The sequence below is a fragment of the Nycticebus coucang genome, chromosome 9, assembly GCF_027406575.1.
Source record: "Nycticebus coucang isolate mNycCou1 chromosome 9, mNycCou1.pri, whole genome shotgun sequence".
NCBI classification, from domain to species: domain Eukaryota; kingdom Metazoa; phylum Chordata; class Mammalia; order Primates; family Lorisidae; genus Nycticebus; species Nycticebus coucang.
Genome location: NC_069788.1, coordinates 107,968,977 through 107,988,639, shown reverse-complemented (window position 1 = coordinate 107,988,639; position 19,663 = coordinate 107,968,977). Strand labels below are relative to the sequence as shown.

At 41.4% G+C, this 19,663-nt stretch overlaps 1 protein-coding gene and 1 pseudogene across 1 annotated transcript; both read right to left on the bottom strand.

Annotated features, from left to right (window-relative positions):
- Positions 1-2,998: 2,998 nt before the first annotated feature.
- NOXRED1 (NADP dependent oxidoreductase domain containing 1) lies at positions 2,999-19,042 on the bottom strand. The gene is made up of 4 exons (XM_053601136.1): positions 18,760-19,042; positions 7,242-7,441; positions 3,819-3,999; positions 2,999-3,221 (listed from the first exon to the last, which is right to left on the bottom strand). Exons 1-4 carry the CDS (start codon positions 18,912-18,914, stop codon positions 2,999-3,001), a joined length of 759 nt encoding a protein of 252 aa, XP_053457111.1. The 5' UTR covers positions 18,915-19,042.
- On the bottom strand, positions 14,383-15,071 carry LOC128593266 (60S ribosomal protein L5-like; annotated as a pseudogene).
- Positions 19,043-19,663: the final 621 nt, after the last annotated feature.

The following is a 19,663-nucleotide window of genomic DNA, read 5'->3' as shown; positions in this document are numbered from 1 at the left end:
CCTTCTCCATGAAATTATGAAAGAGAATTTTCCAGACATGCCAAGTGATTCCGAAATTCAGAGAGCAGACAGTTTCGGAACCCCAGTATGAATCAATCTGAGTAAGACATCCCCCAGGCATATCATAATTAACTTCACTAAAGTTAATATGAAGGAGAAAATTCTGAAAGCAGCCAGAAGTAAGAAATTCATTACCTACAAAGGGAAGAATATTGAATGACTGCAGAACTCTCTACTGAAACTTTTCAAGCCAGAAGAGGGTGGTCATCGACGTTTAATCTCCTAAAGCAAAGTAAGTTTCAACCCCGGATCCCGTATCCAGCTAAACTGAGTTTCATTTATGATGGAGAAATTAAATACTTTAATGATATTCACATGTTGAAGAAATTTGCCATAACCAAACCAGCTCTTCAGGATATTCTCAGACCTATCCTCCATAATGACCAGCCCAATCCTCTACCACAAAAGTAAACTCACTTGGAAACTTTTGATCAAACTCCAACTTCCACAGTGGTGAAAGGATTAAAAATGTCCACTGAACTTTTGAAAAACTCGATACCCAAAATTTTACCAGACTTATCAATATTCTCCATTAATGCGAACGGCTTAAACTGTCCTCCAAAGAGGCGCAGGTTAGCTGACTGGATACAAAAACTCAGGCCAGATATTTGCTGCATACAAGAGTCACATCTTACCTTAAAAGATAAATATAGACTCAGGGTGAAAGTATGGTCGTCCATATTTCAGGCAAATGGTAATCAGAAAAAAGCAGGTGTTGCAATTTTATTTGCAGACACAATAGGCTTTAAACCAACAAAAGTAAGGAAGGATAAGAATGGTCATTTCATATTTGTCAAATGTAATTCTCAATATGATGAGATTTCAATTATTAATATTTATGCACCCAACCAGAATGCGCCTCAATTTATAAGAGAAACTCTAATAGACACGAGCAACTTGATTTCCTCCAGCTCCATAATAGTTGGAGATTTCAACACTCCTTTTTTTGTAGAGACAAGAGTCTCACTTTATCACCCTCAATAGAGTGCTGTGGCGTCCCATGGCTCACAACAACCTCCAACTCCTGGGCTTAGACAATTCTCTTGCCTCAGCTTCCTGAGTAGCTGAGACTACAGGCGCCCGCCACAACGCCTGGCTATTTTTTTGTTGCAGTTTAGCCAGGTCCAGGTTTGAAACCGCCACCCTCAGTATATGGGGCCAGCGCCCTACCCACTAAGCCACAGATACCGCCCATTCTTATTAACTTTAAAAAAGAACATGAAAGGAAAAAAGAAAAAAGCATCTACTAGGACAGTGGTCTCTAACCTTTTTGGCACCAGGGACCAGTTTCGTGAAAGACAATTTCAGGCCACGGACTATTGGGTACCACAGTGCTAAGACAAGAGTGTAGGAGAAATTAGAATGGCCAGATGTCTGACGTCTTACCTTTGGTCAGATAAGTTCTTGAGATAGGCTTGGCTAACAAAATCTGTTGGTTGAAAATTTGGGCAAGATGCTCTGTCTTTCTCACAGTCTTTGAAATGTACGGAGAGAAACAGCTCATTGAGAAGCAGCAGTGCTTGGGGGCTGACTATGTTTCTTGCTGTGCATATGTTTAGGGCTGCATAGAGCACTCCCTCCAGCCACTTGATATTGAGGGTTATTCCTCCTACACATCAATGAGAAGGTAAATGCCAGTTAGTATCACTAAAAATGAGTTGCAGGGAATCTAGCAGGGGTCCTCAAACTGTGGCCTGCGGGCCACATGAGGCGGTGTGATTGTATTTGTTCCCGTTTTGTTTTTTTACTTCAAAATAAGATATGTGCAGTGTGCATAGGAATTTGTTCGTAGTTTTTTTTTAAACTATAGTCCGGCCCTCCAACGATCTGAAGGACAGTGAACTGGCCCCCTGTTCAAAAAGTTTTGAGGACCCCTGCACAGTGAAAAGCTACCTTTTCTCAAAGACAGGTTTGTAATATGAACCATGAGATAAGCAAACACTCCTCCTTCCTAGGCCAAGAGCCCTATTTCTGTCCTCTATAACTCAGGTTTTGACCATCACAAAGGAGGACAGGTATGACTAATGTAGACATTGCTAATGGTAAAAGTGTGTCTAGAAGGTTTGTTGAAAATAAGGAGGAGGAACTGGGGAAAACTGCGAGATTAAAACAGGGAAAAGCCATTTTAGACCCAGACATTGCATCCTCCTGCTTTAATAAGCTATCTCTTCTCATTGTGGGCCAGTTTGTCTTTAAAAGGTCCAAATAATCAAGCTTCTCAGCTATCCCTAAAAAAGGCTGCTTTTTACTACCAAACACTGTTCCAATACAAAACCTAAATAGAGGCCAGGTGTGGTGGCTTATGCCTCTAATCTTTGCATTCTGGGAGGCCAAGACGGGTGGATTGCCTGAGCTCACAGGTTTGAGACCAGCCTGAGCCAGAGCAAGACCTCCTCTTTAAAAACAGCTGGGTATCGTGTGTGTGGGGGTGGTGGTGGCCTGTAGTCCCAGCTACTTGGGAGGCTGAGGCAAAAGAATCGCTTGAGCCCAAGAGTTTGAGGTTGGTGTGAGCAATGATGCCACGGCACTCTACCAAGGGCAACAAAGTGAGACTCTGTCTCAAAAAACAAAACAAAACAAAACAAAATAGCCAGGTATGGTGGCTCACACCTGTAATCCCAGCACTTGGAAGGCCGAGGCGGATGGACTGCCTGAACTCACGAGTTCAAGACCAGCCTGAGCAAGAGTGAGACCCCATCTCTAAAAATAGCCAGAGCCAGGCATTGTGGGGCACCTGTAGTCCCAACTACTTGGGAGGCTGAGGCAAGAGGATCGCTGGAACCCAAGAGTTTGAGGTTGCTGTGAGCTAAGACACAACAAGGGTTTGTCACAAGGGTGACACAGTGAGACTCTGTCACAACAAAAACAAAACCAAACCTAAATAGCTATGAATATATCTAGCTCCTGCCCAACTGTACCCCCCAACACACACTGGGATTTAATAAAATAGCAGCAGGCCAAAGGGAAGGTAATTTTCAAAAGAATGCCAGAAATATGCTGAGCCATTACCAGCAGGACTGTAGGGGCAGGTAGCCCGAAGAATCACAGGATCTTGGAGAGCAGCTATGACTTCCGTATTGGTCCCCCAAACATTGACGAAGTCTTTAGCACACTCATATTGCGGTCGCAGGATATTGGTGTGGTTCAGCAGTAGTTTCAACCTGGAGGTAAAGCCACCAAGACAGGGAGTCCAGTGCTAGGACTAGAATGAAGACTACATAATCTACCGTGTTCACATCCGATTCCAGCAACAGACGCCCCTGCACAGCACTGCTCAGAGACAAATGCAGGTCTGGGTCTGTGCTGCAGGCACTAATTAGTTGGCCTGTTCCATCCACCTAACAAATCCTTACTTACCGAATGTAGTCATGTGTTAGGCACAGGGCTAGGTACTGGGGGCACAGAAATAATATTTGACATATTACTTTTAGTAACTCTTCATGTTGTTCACTAGTGGTTTTCCTTCTCATTGAAGCACAAGGAGAATACTATTCAGTGTTCGAGTAGTAGGGGGATAACATTCTACTGCAGATCTAAATATTTGTACAGCAAAGAAAATGTCCAACTCACAAGTAAGTGAGGAAGATACAATTAGAAAGCAAAGTTTGACTGGATCCTTCTACAGATAAAACTACTTTCTCCTTATGACTGGGAATAACTAACCCCAGCATGTAGGGGCTAAGGTAGGTGTAGGAGGCAGAAGTTAAAGATGTGCAGACGGAAGTTAGGCTAGTTCTGTTCTGACCCTAACAAGATACCTGGATATTGGGATGGCGGCTACAAAGCTGTACACGATGCAGGTCTTCTGAAGTTTGGTTTGAATTTCTAAGCAGATATTGGGCAGCTGAGACGGCAGGCAGCAGAGGAATACCACGTTGGCCCAAGCTGCTAAATAAGAGTTATGGTAAAAGCACTGGATCCCCAGTTTCTTCAACTCATCTGGGAGGGTAAAGGAAGGCAGAAAGAGCACAGTACAAAGGAGGCTGACCTCAACATCAACCACGGGGAGAGGATGATCATTTTATCTCAGTGTATCAGCCTAAGTCTTGTTGCTACACAAATCAGAAAATAATCCCACATGCTTTTTGGTTTATTTACTTGAAAAGTGATTTCTCTCTATTTCCCAGGCTAAAATGCAGTGGTGTCATCATACTCCTCTGCTCAAAAGATCCTTCCGCCTCAGCCTCCTGAGTAGCTAGGACTACAGGCATGTAGCACCATGCTTGGCTAAATTTTTCTATTTTTTTTTTCTTTTTTTTAGAGACAGAGTCTCACTTTGTCACCCTCGGTAGAGTGCTGTGGCATCACAGTTTACAGTAACCTCCAGCTCTTGGGCTTAGGCGATTCTCTTGCCTCAGCCTCCTGAGATCTGGGACTACAGGTGCCCACCATGACCCTGGCTATTTTTTGTTGCAGTTTGGCCAGGGCTGAGTTCGAACCTGCCACCCTTGGTATATAGGGTCGGTGCTCTACTCACTGAGCCACAGGCGCCGCCCAAATTTCTCTATTTTTTTGAGGAGACTAGGTCTCACTCTTGCTAGGGCTGGTCTCGAACTCCTAGTCTGAAGTGATCCTCTTGCCTTAGCCTCCTAAAGTGTTAGGATTACAGTCATGAGCCACTGTGCCTTGCCCCATATTCTTTCTAAAAGCCACACAGCAATATTCTAACCTCATTTTTTTTGTTGTTTTTTTGAGACAGAGTCTCAAGCTGTTGCCCTGGGTAGAGTGCTGTGGCATCACAGCTCACAGCAACCTCCAACTACTGGGCTCAAGCGATTCTCCTGCCTCCGCCTCCCAAGTAGCTGAGACTACAGGCGCCCGCCACAATGCCTGGCTATTTTGGGGTTGCAGCCATCATTGTTGTTTGGCGGGCCTGGGCTGGATTCGAACCCGCCAGCTCAGATGTATGTGTCTGGCGCCTTAGCCGCTTGAGCCACAGGCACCAAGCCAATATTCTAACCTCATTGCTAAAGCAGCTGGTGCCACTGCAGTAGTATTTAAGATTATAAGATAATTAATTCATTTTTATCTTTTAGAGCAAATGCTGGAACTTCTCAATTTTTTAAAATAATTAATTTATTATTTTATTTTTTAATTTATTTATTTTTTTGCAGATTTTGGCCAGGGCTGGGTTTGAACCTGCCACCTCCAGCATATGGGGTTGGTGCCCTACTCCTTTGAGCCACCGCCCCTCAAATTTTTTTCTTAGAAGGAAAAAATCTCAAGCCTTCTACTCCAATTTACTGAAAGATAATCATGTGTGCCAGAAAATGTACAAAGTATTCTATGTGCATTATCTAAGGTAATCCTCACAGGGAGCTCATAAAGCAGAGACTCTTTTAAGGAATCTCACTCTGTTTCTAGGGCTGGAGTGCAATGATGTTATCATGGCTTACTCTAACCTTGAACTCCTGGGCTCAAAACAGTTCAAAATATCCTCCTCCTATAGATACACACCACAACTCCCAGGTAATTTTTCTATTTTTTTTTTTTTTTTTTTTTAGTAGAGATGGGATCTTGCTCTTGCTCAGGTTGGTCTCAAACTCCTGAACTCAAGCATTCCTCCCACCTCAGCCTCCCAGAGTGCTAGGCTTATAGGCATGAGCCACCATGCCCAGACTAGACTTAATTTAGCAAGAGATTCCTGTTTAAAAAGCCATTACGTCAGTTGTTTAAGAACTCATAATATTGATTTTTCTTAGAAAGATGAAAGTCACTGAAGATACTTTTAAAATTCAAGAAAATAGGCATAGATGGACATTTCTTAAACTGGTCGAGGCCATCTACAAAAAACCCACAGCCAAATACCATACTGAATGATGTAAAACTGAAAGCATTTCCACCTAGAACTGGAACCAGACAAGGATGTCCAGTGTCACCACTGGTATTCAACATAGTGCTGGAAATTCTAGGCAATGCAATCATGCAAGAGAAGGATATCAAAGGTATTCAAATGGGGACAGAGGAGGTCAACCTCTCACTCTTTGCTGATTATATGATCTATACTTAGAAAACCCCATGGATTCAACCACAAGGCTCCTGGAAGTAATCAAGTCTCAGGATACAAAATCAATGTTCACAGATCATAGCCTTGACCAGGTGTGGTAGTTCACACCTGTAATAATCCAGCCTCTGAGAGGCTGAGGCAGGTGGATTGCTTGAACTCACAAGTTCGAGACCAGCCTGAGCAAGAGTGAGACCCCCATCTCTACTAAAAATAGAAAAACTAGTGGGGCATCATGGTGGGTGCCTGTAGTGCCAGCTACAGGGTGTGGGGGAAGCTGGGGCACACTGAGGTTGCTGTGAGCTATGATGATGCCATGGTACTCTACTCAGGGCAACAGAGTGAGACTTTGTCTCAGAAAAAAAAAGGCTCGGCACCTGTAGCTCAAGTGGCTAGGGCACCAGCTGCATACACCAGAGCTGGCAGGTTTGAATCCAGCCTGAACCCGCCAAGCAACAATGATGACAACTACAACCAAAAAAAAAAAAAAAAAAAATAGCCGGGTGTTGTGGCAGGCACCTGTAGTCCCAGCTACTTGGGAAGCTGAGGCAAGAGACTCGCTTAAGCCCAAGAGTTAGAGGTTGCTGTGAGCTGTGACCCCACAGCATTCTACCCAGGGCGACAGCTTGAGACTCTGGTTCAAAAAACAAAAAAACAGGCACATCACCTGTAGCACAGTGGTTATGGCACCAGCCACATATACTGAGGCTGGCAGGTTCGAACCCAGCCAGCTAAACAACAATGACAACTACAACAAAAAAATAGCTCGGCGTTGTGGCGGATGCCACAAATCAGTATAGGCCAATAACAGCCAAGCTGAGAATCAAATCAAAGACAGAATACCCTTCACTATAGCTTCAAAGAAAATGAAATACCTGGGAATATACTTAATAAGGATATGAAGGATCTCTACAGAGAGAAACCCTGAGGAAAAAAATAGCAGAAGATGTTAACAAATTGAAGAAGATAACCATGCTCACGACTGGAAGAATCGACATTGTTAAAATATTCCTACTACCCAGAGTGAGCTACTAATTTAATCCAATCTCCATCAAAGCACCAATACCAGGCTTTGAAGAACCTGAAAAAATAATACTGCATTTCATATGGAACCAGAAAACCCCCCACATAGCCAATGCAATTCCAGGCCCCTTTTCTACCACACATTGCTCCTTACCCAGTACTTCTGGCCTCCGAGTGGAGATCCGCAGGCTCTTAGCAGGAATGGGGACTAGCTGCAGCAGTGTGCGAGCCAGGTGATTCCCAAGTTGGCCACCACCAATGATGCCCACCTTTAACTCCTCATTATCAGGGGTGTCCAAATGCTGGGACCCATTTGAGAGATGACTAGAACTTTGATCCTCATGTAATGATTCTCTGGAGAATGGACAGACAGACACATATATAAGTACATGTACATATTATAGACCTTCTTGTCAATCTCTGGTGTTTCTCTGCTTTAACTTTCTCATATGAAAGCCTGGTGTCACATAAAATACTTCAGAGAGAAGACATTTCAATTGTATGCCATTTGTCCAGCCTCCCTGGGGAATAAAATGTTCTAACCGAGTAAATTGTCCAAAAACCAAAGGATAACCCTTTTCAAGGAACCACAATCTGTTTAAAACATTAAAAATTTTTTGTTACATGTATTATACATTTCCCTGTCTTCTTAAACACAAGGTCCGAATATTTAATCATTTTGTTGATTCAGAACCATTATTTGTGAATAGCCACTGGTACTCATTATTCTGTAATGTATAACATATTGCACATCAGTTCCCTCATTGTTTTTGTTTTCTGTGCAGACAACTGTCGATCATTTATTATGGTAAAAAATGTATATAAATTTTACCATCTAAAACATTTTTAAGTGTACAGTACAGTAAGGTTAACCATATGCACATTGTTGTACAACAGATCTCTAGAACCTTTTCGTCTTGCAAAACTGAAACTCTATACCCATTGAACAATTTCTCTTTTCCCACTCATCCAGCCCCTGGCAACTTATCAGTATACTTTTAGTTTTTGTTTGGCTATATTAGATACCTCATATAAATGAATTATGCAGTATTTGCCTTTTTTGTTTGTTTGTTTGTTTGTTTGAGACAGAGTCTCACTCTGTTGCCCCAGGCTAGAATGCCAAGATGTCATAGCTCACAGCAAGCTCAGACTCCTGGGTTCAAGCGATCTTCTTGCCTCAGGCTCCTAAGTAGCTGAGACTACAAACGCCCACCACAACTCCTGGCTAGTTTTTCTATAGTGGAGACAGGTTCTAGTTCTTGCTCAACCTGGTCTTAAACTTGTGAGCTTAGGCAATCCACCCATCTTGGCCTCCCAGAGTGCTAGGATTACAGGCATGAATCAACCAGACCTGGGTCCTTGTATTTCTCTTTCTGTGATTGACTTATGTATTTAGCATAATGTCTTTAAGCTTCATTCATATGAATTTTTTGTTTTTTTGTTTAGCAGGCCCAGGCTGAGTTCAAACCACCAGCCCCAGAGCATGTGGCTGGCACCCTAACCACTGAGCTACAGGTGCCTACCAGATCCATATGAATTTTTGGATTTTGTTTTATTTCTACAAAAAATACTCCTGGGAAATAGCTGGGCGTTGTGGTGAGCGCCTGTAGTCCCAGCTATTTGGGAGCCTGAGGCAAGAAAATCGCCTAAGCCCAAGAGCTGGAGGTTGCTGTGAGCTGTGATACCACAGCACTCTACCGAGGGCGACAAAGTGAGACTCTGACTCTAAAAAAAAAAAATACTCCTGGGATTTTCATAAGAATTGCATTGAATCTGTAGATTACTTTGGATAGTATGAACATTTTAATGTAATTAAGTCTTCTAATCCATGAACGTGGAATGTCTTTCCATTTATTTGTGTATTCTTCAATTCTTTCGGCAGTGTTTTGTAGCATAGCATACAAGTATTTCCTCTTCTTGGTTAAATTTATTACTATTTTATTCTATCGTAAATAAGGTTGTTTCCTTAATTTCCTTTGTAGATTGTTCATTGATAGTGTATGTGGCTAATTTTTGTTATGTTGATTGTATCCTGCAACTTTGTTGAATTCATTACTAGTTCTAACAACTTTTTGTGAAATTTTTAGGGGTTTCTACGTATTAGATCATGTCATCTGTGAACAAAAATCATTTTATTTTTTCCTTTCCAATTTGGTCTTACCTAACTGGTCTGGTTAGGATTTCTAGTACTGTCTTGAATAGAAGTGGTAAAAGTTGGGCATCCTTGTCTTGTTTCTGAACTTAGAGGAAAAGTTTCATTTTTTCACCGTGGAGTAAGATGTTAACCGTGGGATTTTCATATATGGCCATTATTATATTAAGGTAATTTCCATCTATTACTGGTTTGTTGTTTGTATTGTGAATGGGTGTTGAATTTTGTCAAATGCTTTTTCAGCATCAGTTGAAATGATCATGTGATTTCTGTCTTCTGTTAATATGTATATTATATTGATTTTGTATTTGAATCTACCTTGCATTCCAGAAATAAGTCCTCCTTGGTCACAGTGAATAATCCTTTTAGTGTGCTGTTGAATTCAATTTGCTAGTATTTTGTTGAGAATATTGGCATTTTTTTCTTATATCTTTGACTAGTCTTGGTGTCAGGGTAATGCTACCCTCATAAAAAAAAAGGTATCCTTTTTATAAGATGACTTTTTTTCCTTTTGGATTACTGGGTCAAAAGGTAGGTCTACTTTAAGTTCTTTGAGGTGTCTCCATAAGCTTTTCCTTAGAGGTTGTACTAGTTTGCAGTCCTATCAACAGTGTACCGGAGTTCCTTTCTCTCTGCATCCATGCCAGCATCTGTTTTAGGACTTATTAATATGAGCCATTCTTGTTGGAGTTAGGTGATATCTTATTGTGGTTTTGATTTGCATTGCCCTAATGATTAGAGATGTTGAACATTTTTTTCTTGAGTTTGTTGGCCATTCACCTTATCTTCATTTGAGAAGTTTCTGTTCATGTCTTTGCCTATTTTTTAATGTAGTTGTTTGGTTGTTTTTGCTGATTTGCTTGGTTTCTATGTAGATTCTGGTTACCAGTCGTTTATCAGACGTATGACATGCAATTATTTTCTCCCATTCTGTGAGTCGTTGATTTGCTCTTTTGTGTCTTTTGCTGTATAGAAGTTTTTATTTTTTTTTCATGTAGGACTTTTTTTTTTAATTTATTTATCTTTATTGTTAAATCATAGCTGTGTACATTAGTGCAATCAAGGGGTACAATGTGCGAGTTTCATATACAATCTGAAATATGTACAGAAGTTTTTAAATTTGATCAGGTCCATTTATTTATTTTTGTTGTTACTGTGATTACTTGTAGGATCTTCTTCATGAGTTCTTTGGCTAGGCCGATATCAAGAGTTTTTGTAATATTTTTTTCTAGGATTCTTATAGCTTCCTGCCTTAAGATTAAGTCTTTTATTCATCATGATTTAATTTTTGACTTGTGAGAGGCGTGGATCCTGTTCTCCCAGCACAATTTATTGAACAGGGATTCTTTTCTCCAGTGTATATTTTTATCTGTTTTGTCAAAAATCAGTTGTGGAAGTTGTATTTTGTTCAAAATTTCTGAGTGAGTTTACTTTCGTGGTAGAGCATTGTGCCAGTCATTGTGGAGGATGGAGGACAGGTTGACCTTTCTGTAGTGGAAAAGAACTGAAGGGTAGGGGCAGGGCACCACAGCTGTCTGTATCTCTCCACTGCTGAGATTTAAACCTAATACCGTGGCTTCATAGGATAGGGTAGAGGTTGGCTGATATCTTAACAGAGCTAGCTTGCACTATCTCTCCAAGTAGGTCCTCAGAGTCTCCGGCCAAAGCTCTGAAAGGGGCCTTTGTAAGGTTGTAGGGGATAAGCCACAATTACAAAGCCTAGAGCTGTGGTAAGGGGCTGATTGTCTCTACTACCTGGGAGCCCCAGTTCAATCTCACCGTACCAGTTCTATTCTGGCAACATGAATAACCAGAGTAGATCAACCCCTACAAGGAGTGACAAAGGAGACACAACTGAAGATGCCATGCATAGACAAATAGCTGAAATATCAGAAAATGAATTCAGAATATGGATAGCAAATAAGATGCATAGAATGGAAGAAAAGTTAGAAATTGAAATTCAAAGAGTAGTTCTAAAGTTGTCTCAAGAAATTAATGAATTCAAAGACAAGGTCACCAAGACATTTGCACCATTTTACCATTTGCATGGAATATCTTTTTCTATCCTTTCACTTTCAGTCTATGTGTGTCCTTGTTCTAAAGTGAGTCACTGGTAGACAGCATATAGGTTGGATCTTTTTTTTTTTTTTTTGAGACAGAGCCTCAACCTGTCGCCCTGGGTAGGCTGTAGCATCACAGTTCACAGCAACCTCCAACTCCTGGGCTCAAACGATTCTCCTGCCTCCGCCTCCCAAATAGCTGGGACTATAGGTGCCCGCCACAACACCTGTCATTGTTGTTTGGCGGGCCAGGGCTGGATTTGAACCCGCCAGCTCAGGTATATGTGGTGTATGCGGCTGGCGCCTTAGCCGCTTGAGCCACAGGTGCCAAGCCGGATCTTTTTTTTTTTTCAATCCATTGAGCCACTCTGTGTCTTTTGATTGAGGATTTTGCATTTTAATCTATTTACATTTAAAGTAATTACTGACAAGTCAGGACTTAACATTGCCATTTTGTTGTTTTCTCTATCTCTTGTAGTTATTTTGTTCCTCTCTTCCTCTTTTGATAACTTCCTCTGGATTTTTTTGGTAATGACATGTCTTGATTCCTTATTTTCTTTTGTGTATCTTTGGTATTTTCTTTGTGGTTACCATAGGAAATTACTTAAAAATCTTATAACAACCTATTTCATTTTATTTATATTCATATTTTTTTACAGTAGTCTTTTATTTATTTATTTTTGAGGCAGAGTCTCACTTGGTCACCCTCAGTAGACTGCCGTGGCATCTTAGCTCACAACAACCTCAAACTCTTGGGCTCAAGCAATTCTTTTGCCTCAGCCTCCCATGTAGCTGGGACTAAAGGCACCCACCACAATGCCTGGCTATTTCTAGAGATGGGGTCTCACTCTAGCTCAGAGCCGGTCTTGAACACTTGAGCTCAGGCAATCCACCTGCCACCACCTCCCAAGTGCTGGGATTACAGGCATGAGCCACTGTGCTTGACCTAAGTAGTCTTTTATTTTTAATACCTATTATGCCATGAATTCATGGGGAATAGGCTCCAGCACTTTATGCTTCTGCTCACCTGGTTCTCTTAGTTCTCCTGTGTGCTATGCTGAACACCTATTATGCCATGAATTTATGGAGAATAGGTTCCAGGACTTTATGCTGCTGCTTACCTGGTTCTCTTGGTCCTCCTGTGTGCTATGCTGAACACCTATTATGCCATGAATTTATGGAGAATAGGTTCCAGGACTTTATGCTGCTGCTTACCTGGTTCTCTTGGTCCTCCTGTATGCTGTGCTGTATACCTATTATGCCATGAATTCATAGGGAATGGGTTCCAGGAACTCAGGCTGCTCTCTGTTGGTTCTCATAAAGTGCGCTTCTCTAGGTGGAGCATGCTGGCATTTTAGTTGAACCCAGGTACCTTTCTCTTTGGCTTCCTTCTTTTTCTGAGCATTTTTCTTCACACATTTTAGAAAGCTATATCAGCTCTTGGAGTGCTTAATATGCTCCATACCGACATCAATTCTCTTGGCAAGTATCTTGCCCTTGTTGTTTTCAATAATACCAGCAGCATGCTGGGTAACATTACAGACTCTTCCACTTTTGCCATGGTCACACGTGTGGGGTATGCCCTCTGAACAGTCCTCATTCCCTTGATGTCTACACTATCATCTTTTCTTTTTTTTTTTTTTGTAGAAACAGCGTCACTTTATTGACCTCGGTAGAGTGCCATGGTGTCACACAGCTCACAGCAACCTCCAGCTCTTTGGGCTTAGGTGATTCTCTTGCTTCAGCCTCCCAAGCAGCTGGGACTACAGGTGCCCGCTGCAACACCTAGCTATTTTTTTGTTGCAATTTGGCAGGGGCTGGGTTTAAACCCGCCACCCTCCATATATGGGGCTGGCGCCCTACCCACTGAGCACAGGCTCCACCCGACTATCACCTTTCTTGTAGATTCACATGGATGTGGCCAAAGAAACAACCATGTCTTCTAAAAGGCCTAGAGAACATGTGTCAGGCACCTCTCCTCTTTCCCTTTGTGTTTGTCATTTTGGTGAATTACTGGAAGATGGCGTCTCCGGCTGGAAGGATAACAACCTATTTTAAACTGATAACAGTTTAACTCTTATCACATGCAAAAACTGTACTTCTTTTATCCCTCCCCCCATTTTTTGTTACTGATAACACAAATTATATCTTTTGTATTTTGTATCCATTTACATAGTTTTATAGTAAGAGTTACTTTTTAAACCTTTATCTTTTAAATTCTATATCTGAATTAAAAATTATTTATACACCACCCATTACAATATCATAGTACTATGTGTACTCATCTTAACCAAAGAGCTGTGTATCAGTATTTTTGTATACTTTCATGTTGCTGTCTAACATCTGTTCATATCACTTAAGGACTCCCTTTAGCATTTCTTGTAACGCAAGTCCAGTGGTGATACACTCTTTCAGCTTTTATTTGTGTGGAAAGGTCTTCATTTCTCCTTGATTTTTATTTTCATTAGAAACAAGGTCTTGTTCTGTTGCCCAGGCTAAAGTGCAGTGGCACAGTCATAGCTTATTATAGCCTAGAACTCCTGGCCTCAAGCATCTCCTTGATTTTTTTTTTTTTTCAAGCTGTCCCCCTGGGTAGAGTGCTGTAGCATCACAGCTCACAGCCCCTCCTGGGCTCAAGTGATTCTCCTGCCTCTGCCTCCCAAGTAGCTGGGACCACAGGAGCCCGCCACAACGCCCGGCTATTTTTTGGTTGAAGCTGTCATTATTGTTTGGCGGGGGCTGGATTCAAACCCGCCAGTTTCAGGTGTATGTGGCTGGCGCCTTAGCCACTTGAGTCACAGGCGCCAAGCCCATCTCCTTGATTTTTGAAGGACTGTTTTACCAGATACAGTAATCTTATGGGTTTTTTTTCTTTCAGGACTTTAGTTATATCAAGACACTGCCTTCTGCCCTACAATGATACTGCTGATATACCCACACAATTTAATGGAAACTCCTTTGTGTGTGACAAATTGCTTTTTTCTTGCTGCTTTTTTGCTGTTCTTTGACTTTTTTTTTTTTTGCTTAATGAATAAGTTTATTGTTTTTAATCTGAAAACCCTCATATAAAATTGCTGTTTGGTTTAGCTTTCAGTAACTCTCTCCTGAGTTCTGTGGAAGCTTGCCTTCTTTTGAGCTACCTGATCTTTCTTCTGGGCAAGGCACATTTTGGGATGGTTCCATCTCTTCTTAACTTCTTTCTTGGGCTTCTTCTCATAGATTGGGTATCTTGTATAGAAGCATGAGCTTTCTTATACATCTCCTCCACCATGTCTAGAGTGATGTTTTTTATGTATTGAGAGAACATGCATTACGCATATAATCCACAACTTTCTGTCTCATGATATGCTTCAGATGTACTTCAGCATTAAATTCCTTGCTTTCCTAATAATAACTGTGAGGGATAGACAAGCCCCCATTCACAGATCCTTTCTTTATTGCCAGTGGTAGTTCTAGCAAGTCCTGCATCCAAATAGCATAAAAAAGCACCATGCTGGCCACCGACGCTTGCCACGTTGTATTCATTGCCAGTCACATCTACTTGGCCTTCATAGAGCTCGTCCATGCCAAACCTATTGAGAAGCCTGTGGATGAGCAGCAGGCCAGTACAATATGCTGCAGCATTATTTGTCAGGCCAACCTTCACACTGTATTTTGGTAGTTCATGTGCATGAGCTGCGCAGACTATCACATCCCCTTCTATACAGGTATAAGCAATCTGACAAATGATGTCTCTGTTAGTCACACGAACTATCATTCTGTATTTGGGTGTGCTGTATTTATTTTTATTCTATATCACCAAGCATTTCTAAGCATAGTAATCAATTTTACTCTCTCGTCGTCTTCTAAATTTCATTTGGTATCTCTTAACGTAGGTCTTATTTTTTTTTCAAATTGAAACATATCTATTAGAATACTAATAAATGCAGATAAAAATACCCACATACAGGGCGGCGCCTGTGGCTCAGTCGGTAAGGCGCCGGCCCCATATACCGAAGGTGGCGGGTTCAAACCCGGCCCCGGCCAAACTGCAACCAAAAAATAGCCAGGCGTTGTGGCGGGCGCCTGTAGTCCCAGCTACTCGGGAGGCTGAGGCAAGCGAATCGCTTAAGCCCAGGAGTTGGAGGTTGCTGTGAGCTGTGTGAGGCCACGCACTCTACCAAGGGCCATAAAGTGAGACTCTGTCTCTACAAAAAAAAAAAAAACAAAAAAAAAACACCCACATATACAGAAAAAGAGAAAAATACTCAAAAATGCTATTACAGATTAGGCAAGTTAGTTGGCGGAAAAGGGTCCTTTAGGGTATACAAAATGTAAACATTTGCCTAGGGATTTCCCATAGACGGCATACTCCACAGGACTTATTTGGAAGGGTAGGTCTTATTTTTGACAACTTTAATAAATCCCATCCTGCAGAATAGAGATCCGTGTCGGTGGCCCCACACAAACTTGCAGTTATCTTTGACTTTTTGGTTTGATCATGTGTCTCTATATGTTGCTCTTTAGGTTCATCCAAGTTAGTGTTCTTTGAGTTTCTTGAATTTGGATGTTCATTTCCTTCCTCAGATTGGGAGCTTTGGGGTCTTTATTTCTTCAAATAAGCTGTCGTATCTTTCTTTCCTTCTTCTTCTGAGAGTCCCATAAATGTCTATACTGGCCCACTTCATGATGTCCCCTAAGTCCCTTAGACTTCTTCACCTTCTTTATTCTTTTTTCCTTTATTTTTATTTTTGAGACAGAGTCTGTCAACCCAGCTAGAGTGCAGTGGCATCACTATAGCTCCAACTCCTGGGCTCAAGTAATTCTCCTGCTTTAGCCTGCAAAGTATCTGGGACTATTGGCTCACACTACTATGCCCAGATAATTTTTCTATTTTTTGTAGAGGCAGGTTCTCACTCTTGTTCAGACTTGTCTCAAACTACTGACTTCAAGTAATAATCCCTGCCTTTGCCTCCCAGAATGCTAGGATTACAGGCATGAGTCACTGTGCCTGGCCTTTATTTCTTTTTCTTTTTGCTCTCTGACTTGATAATTTCAAGTCATTCATCTTCCAGTTCACTGGTTTTTGCTTTTGCTTGATCAAGTCTGATGTTTAACTGCTCTAGTGAATTTTTTTCAATTCAGTTATTATCTCAGTCATGGAATTTTTTTTTTTTTTTTGCAGTTTTTGGCTGGGGCTGGGCCGGTGCCTTACTCAGTTGAGCCACAGGCGCTGCCCTCAGTCATGGAATTTGGTTCTTTTTTATAGTTTCTCTTTGTTGATATTCTCTTTTGTTCATGTATTGTATTCCTGATTTCATTTAGTTGTTTATCTATGTTCTCTTATAACTCACTGAGTTTAAGATTATTTTGGATTCTTTATTAGGTAACTCATACATCTCTGTTTCTTTAGGGTTGGTATCTGGAGATTTCATTTGTTCCTGTGATTGGGCCATATTTTATTGTTTCATCATATGCCTTATCTCTTATTATCTCTTGTTGGAACTGGGCATTTGAAAAAAGTCACCACACTTCCCAATCTTTATAGACTGGCTTAATACAGGGGAAGACCCTTAGTAATCAGCTCAGCTAGAGATTCTCGTGACCTCTCAAATCTTTCCTGGGAATGTTTTCTCTGGGCTTGGGTTTGTATTTTTCCAGTTGGAGGGGTTTGCCTGTTTCTTCTGCAAGGACTCATAATCTCTTGCTCTCTCTGGTTTCTTATCTGCATTACTTCAGGTTCTCTATGCTGCAACAAGCTACTGAACTTTCCTTGTTCTCATCCAAAATATGGTGGTTTCCTGTCCCAAGCCATGCGAGACAAAAAACAATCCCTCAGAAAGCCCCTGAAAAACCAGAATGTTGGACTTTCTACTTTTTTCTCTCCTTCAAGGGAGAAATCATAAATTAGGTATTTCCTCCCAATTACACTGAGTTGTGCTGACTTGAGAAGGGCTATTTTAAGTGCAATTTTTTTCTGGGATACTATAACTTCTTAGCTGGTTTTTGAAGTTCTCATAAATGCTTTCTGGACTATATATTGTTGAGAAGTTAGTATCTCTGTGGAGTTACAAGATCTGTAGCTTCCTGTTCTTCCATCTTGCCAACATCACTCTCAGACAGCTATCAATTTTCATTGCTACTGCACTGCTCTGCTACCATATACCTATACTCTTTCTAGTTTGCTATTTCAGTCTGTACAGATCTGAGAAACCAGATAGCTTAGTTTTTTTTCAGTTTTTGGCCGGCGCTAGGTTTGAACCCACCACCTCCGGCATATGGGGCTGGCACCCTACCCCTTTGAGCCACAGGTGCCACCCAGATAGCTTAGTTTTTAAATAATGTTATGATTTATAAAATTAAATAGTTTATCAAACAAAACAGACCTGAGAAACTGAGATGAGGGATTTGAGACAACTGTTCCCAGAGGTTCACTTATTGTTGGTTCTGGATGTGTTTTGTTAGTTCAAGATTAACAAAGTCAGACCTCTGAATACACAAAGTATTACTTTTGTTGTTATAGGACAAACTTTTTTTTGTATTTCTGTAAAAATTAGAGTCTTAAAGCTCTGGATTTTCCATATAAGCATCACAAGACACATTCTATTTAAGGTTCCCCTCCTGGTTTAAAGAACACTTTCTCTTAGTAGCTAGTCCTTCCAAATATGAAATGCCTCCTGTAAATTTCATGTTTTGTTTTGTTTTTTTCTAATCTTGGGTACAACCAATAGAGTTTATGCATCCCTATCAGTAAGCCAATCAGTAAACTTACTGACATAGCCTGCCTCTTTGGATATATGCTATACCTGTTAAACACATTCAATTCAGATCTGGTCCTCATATGCAAAAATAAATCTAACTTCAGAAAAAAGCAAAATGAGAAGTAGAGGGAGGATGTGATGGATACTCCCAGAGTGACCTAGAGTTACAGAATCCAAGAGCCTAATTCTAGGTACCTGGCTAACATACATCTCTTATTTAGGTGTCTGCAGCTACTTGGTAGAAAGCTAGCAGAAACCAGAACTGGACTGAGCTTCTCTGCAAATAAATATTCTGGGTTTCAAGCAAGTCATCTGGCTATAGGGACTGAGAAGTCCCATGTAGCTTTCCAGTGAGGAAGCATTCCACTATTAGTTCTGCCTCAAAGAAAAATACTGACCCCATTTGCATTCCTAGCCAATAGACAAAGAATGGCTAGTCATTAGCAGCTGTGGAAGACAAGCTGGTAGTGATGAGTGAATAAACAGGTGAATGATCATTTAACCAATCTATATACAAATTCATGCTTTATTATATAACCATAGCCAGGAGGCCCTGTTATAGATTTTCTTGCTCCTTTCAGACCAGGAGTGACTAACTCTAGGTGGAAAAGGATAGGAAGACAATCCCCCTGGCACACTTATCCTCTAATATAAAGTTTAAATCACTTAAATTCTCAGTAGTGAGATTTTTATCTTGCTAAACTTGGAGACCTAGCTTACCTCAAATTGCGTATTACTTTGCAGAAGAAGATTGCATGGGCACAGGCGTTGATCATCAGTCCCCGAGAACGGCCCAGCAAATACACCAAGATCCTGTCTTTCTCTGGAATCCCATACTCAAACTGCAGGGACTCAAGGTCCTCTAGCAGGTCCATTTTTCCAAGCCACCATCTCCTGCAGTGACAGATACTAATCAGTTTGGCTTCCTATCATTGAAAAAGAGATAAAGGAGGGCGTGTGTATGGTGGTACGTGTACCCTGGTCACAAACACCCTTGGTGGTGGACTTCAGCACCTCTTTCCTCCCAGATTCTGAACTTGTTCACTTCTGTGTGAATGTGTGTGTGTGTGTGTGTGTGTGTGTCGGGGGGTGGGGGTGGGGCCTTGAGGATTCCTAATCACTGACAGCCCATGGATCCAGTATTCATGAATAATCTGAACAGAAACCCCAAAGTCACGTTTCTCCACATAGGCTGCAGGCACATTTTTCAGCAGATGATTTACATTAGCAATAGATTTCACAAGTATTCATAGGCCAGGTCCTTCTCCCTTTCATTCCCTCCAAGGTTTTGGAAGTAGGACTGAACACATAGGACTATATTTCAAAACAATTCTTCCCCTTCAGTAAACTCTGTTTCCCACAGGATAGACAAAAGCCCAGACTGGCTCAGTGCCCGTAGCCAGTAGTTATGGTGCCTGCCACATACACCGAGGCTAGTGGGTTCAAACCCAGCCCAGGCCAGCTAAGCAACAATGACAACTGCAACAAAAAAATAGCCAGGCATTGTGATGGGTGCCTGTAGTCCCAGCTACTTGGGAGGCTGAGGCAGCTTAACCCCCGCTTAAGCCTAAGGGTTTGAGGTTGCTGTGAGCTCTGATACCACGGCACTCTACCAAGGGCAACA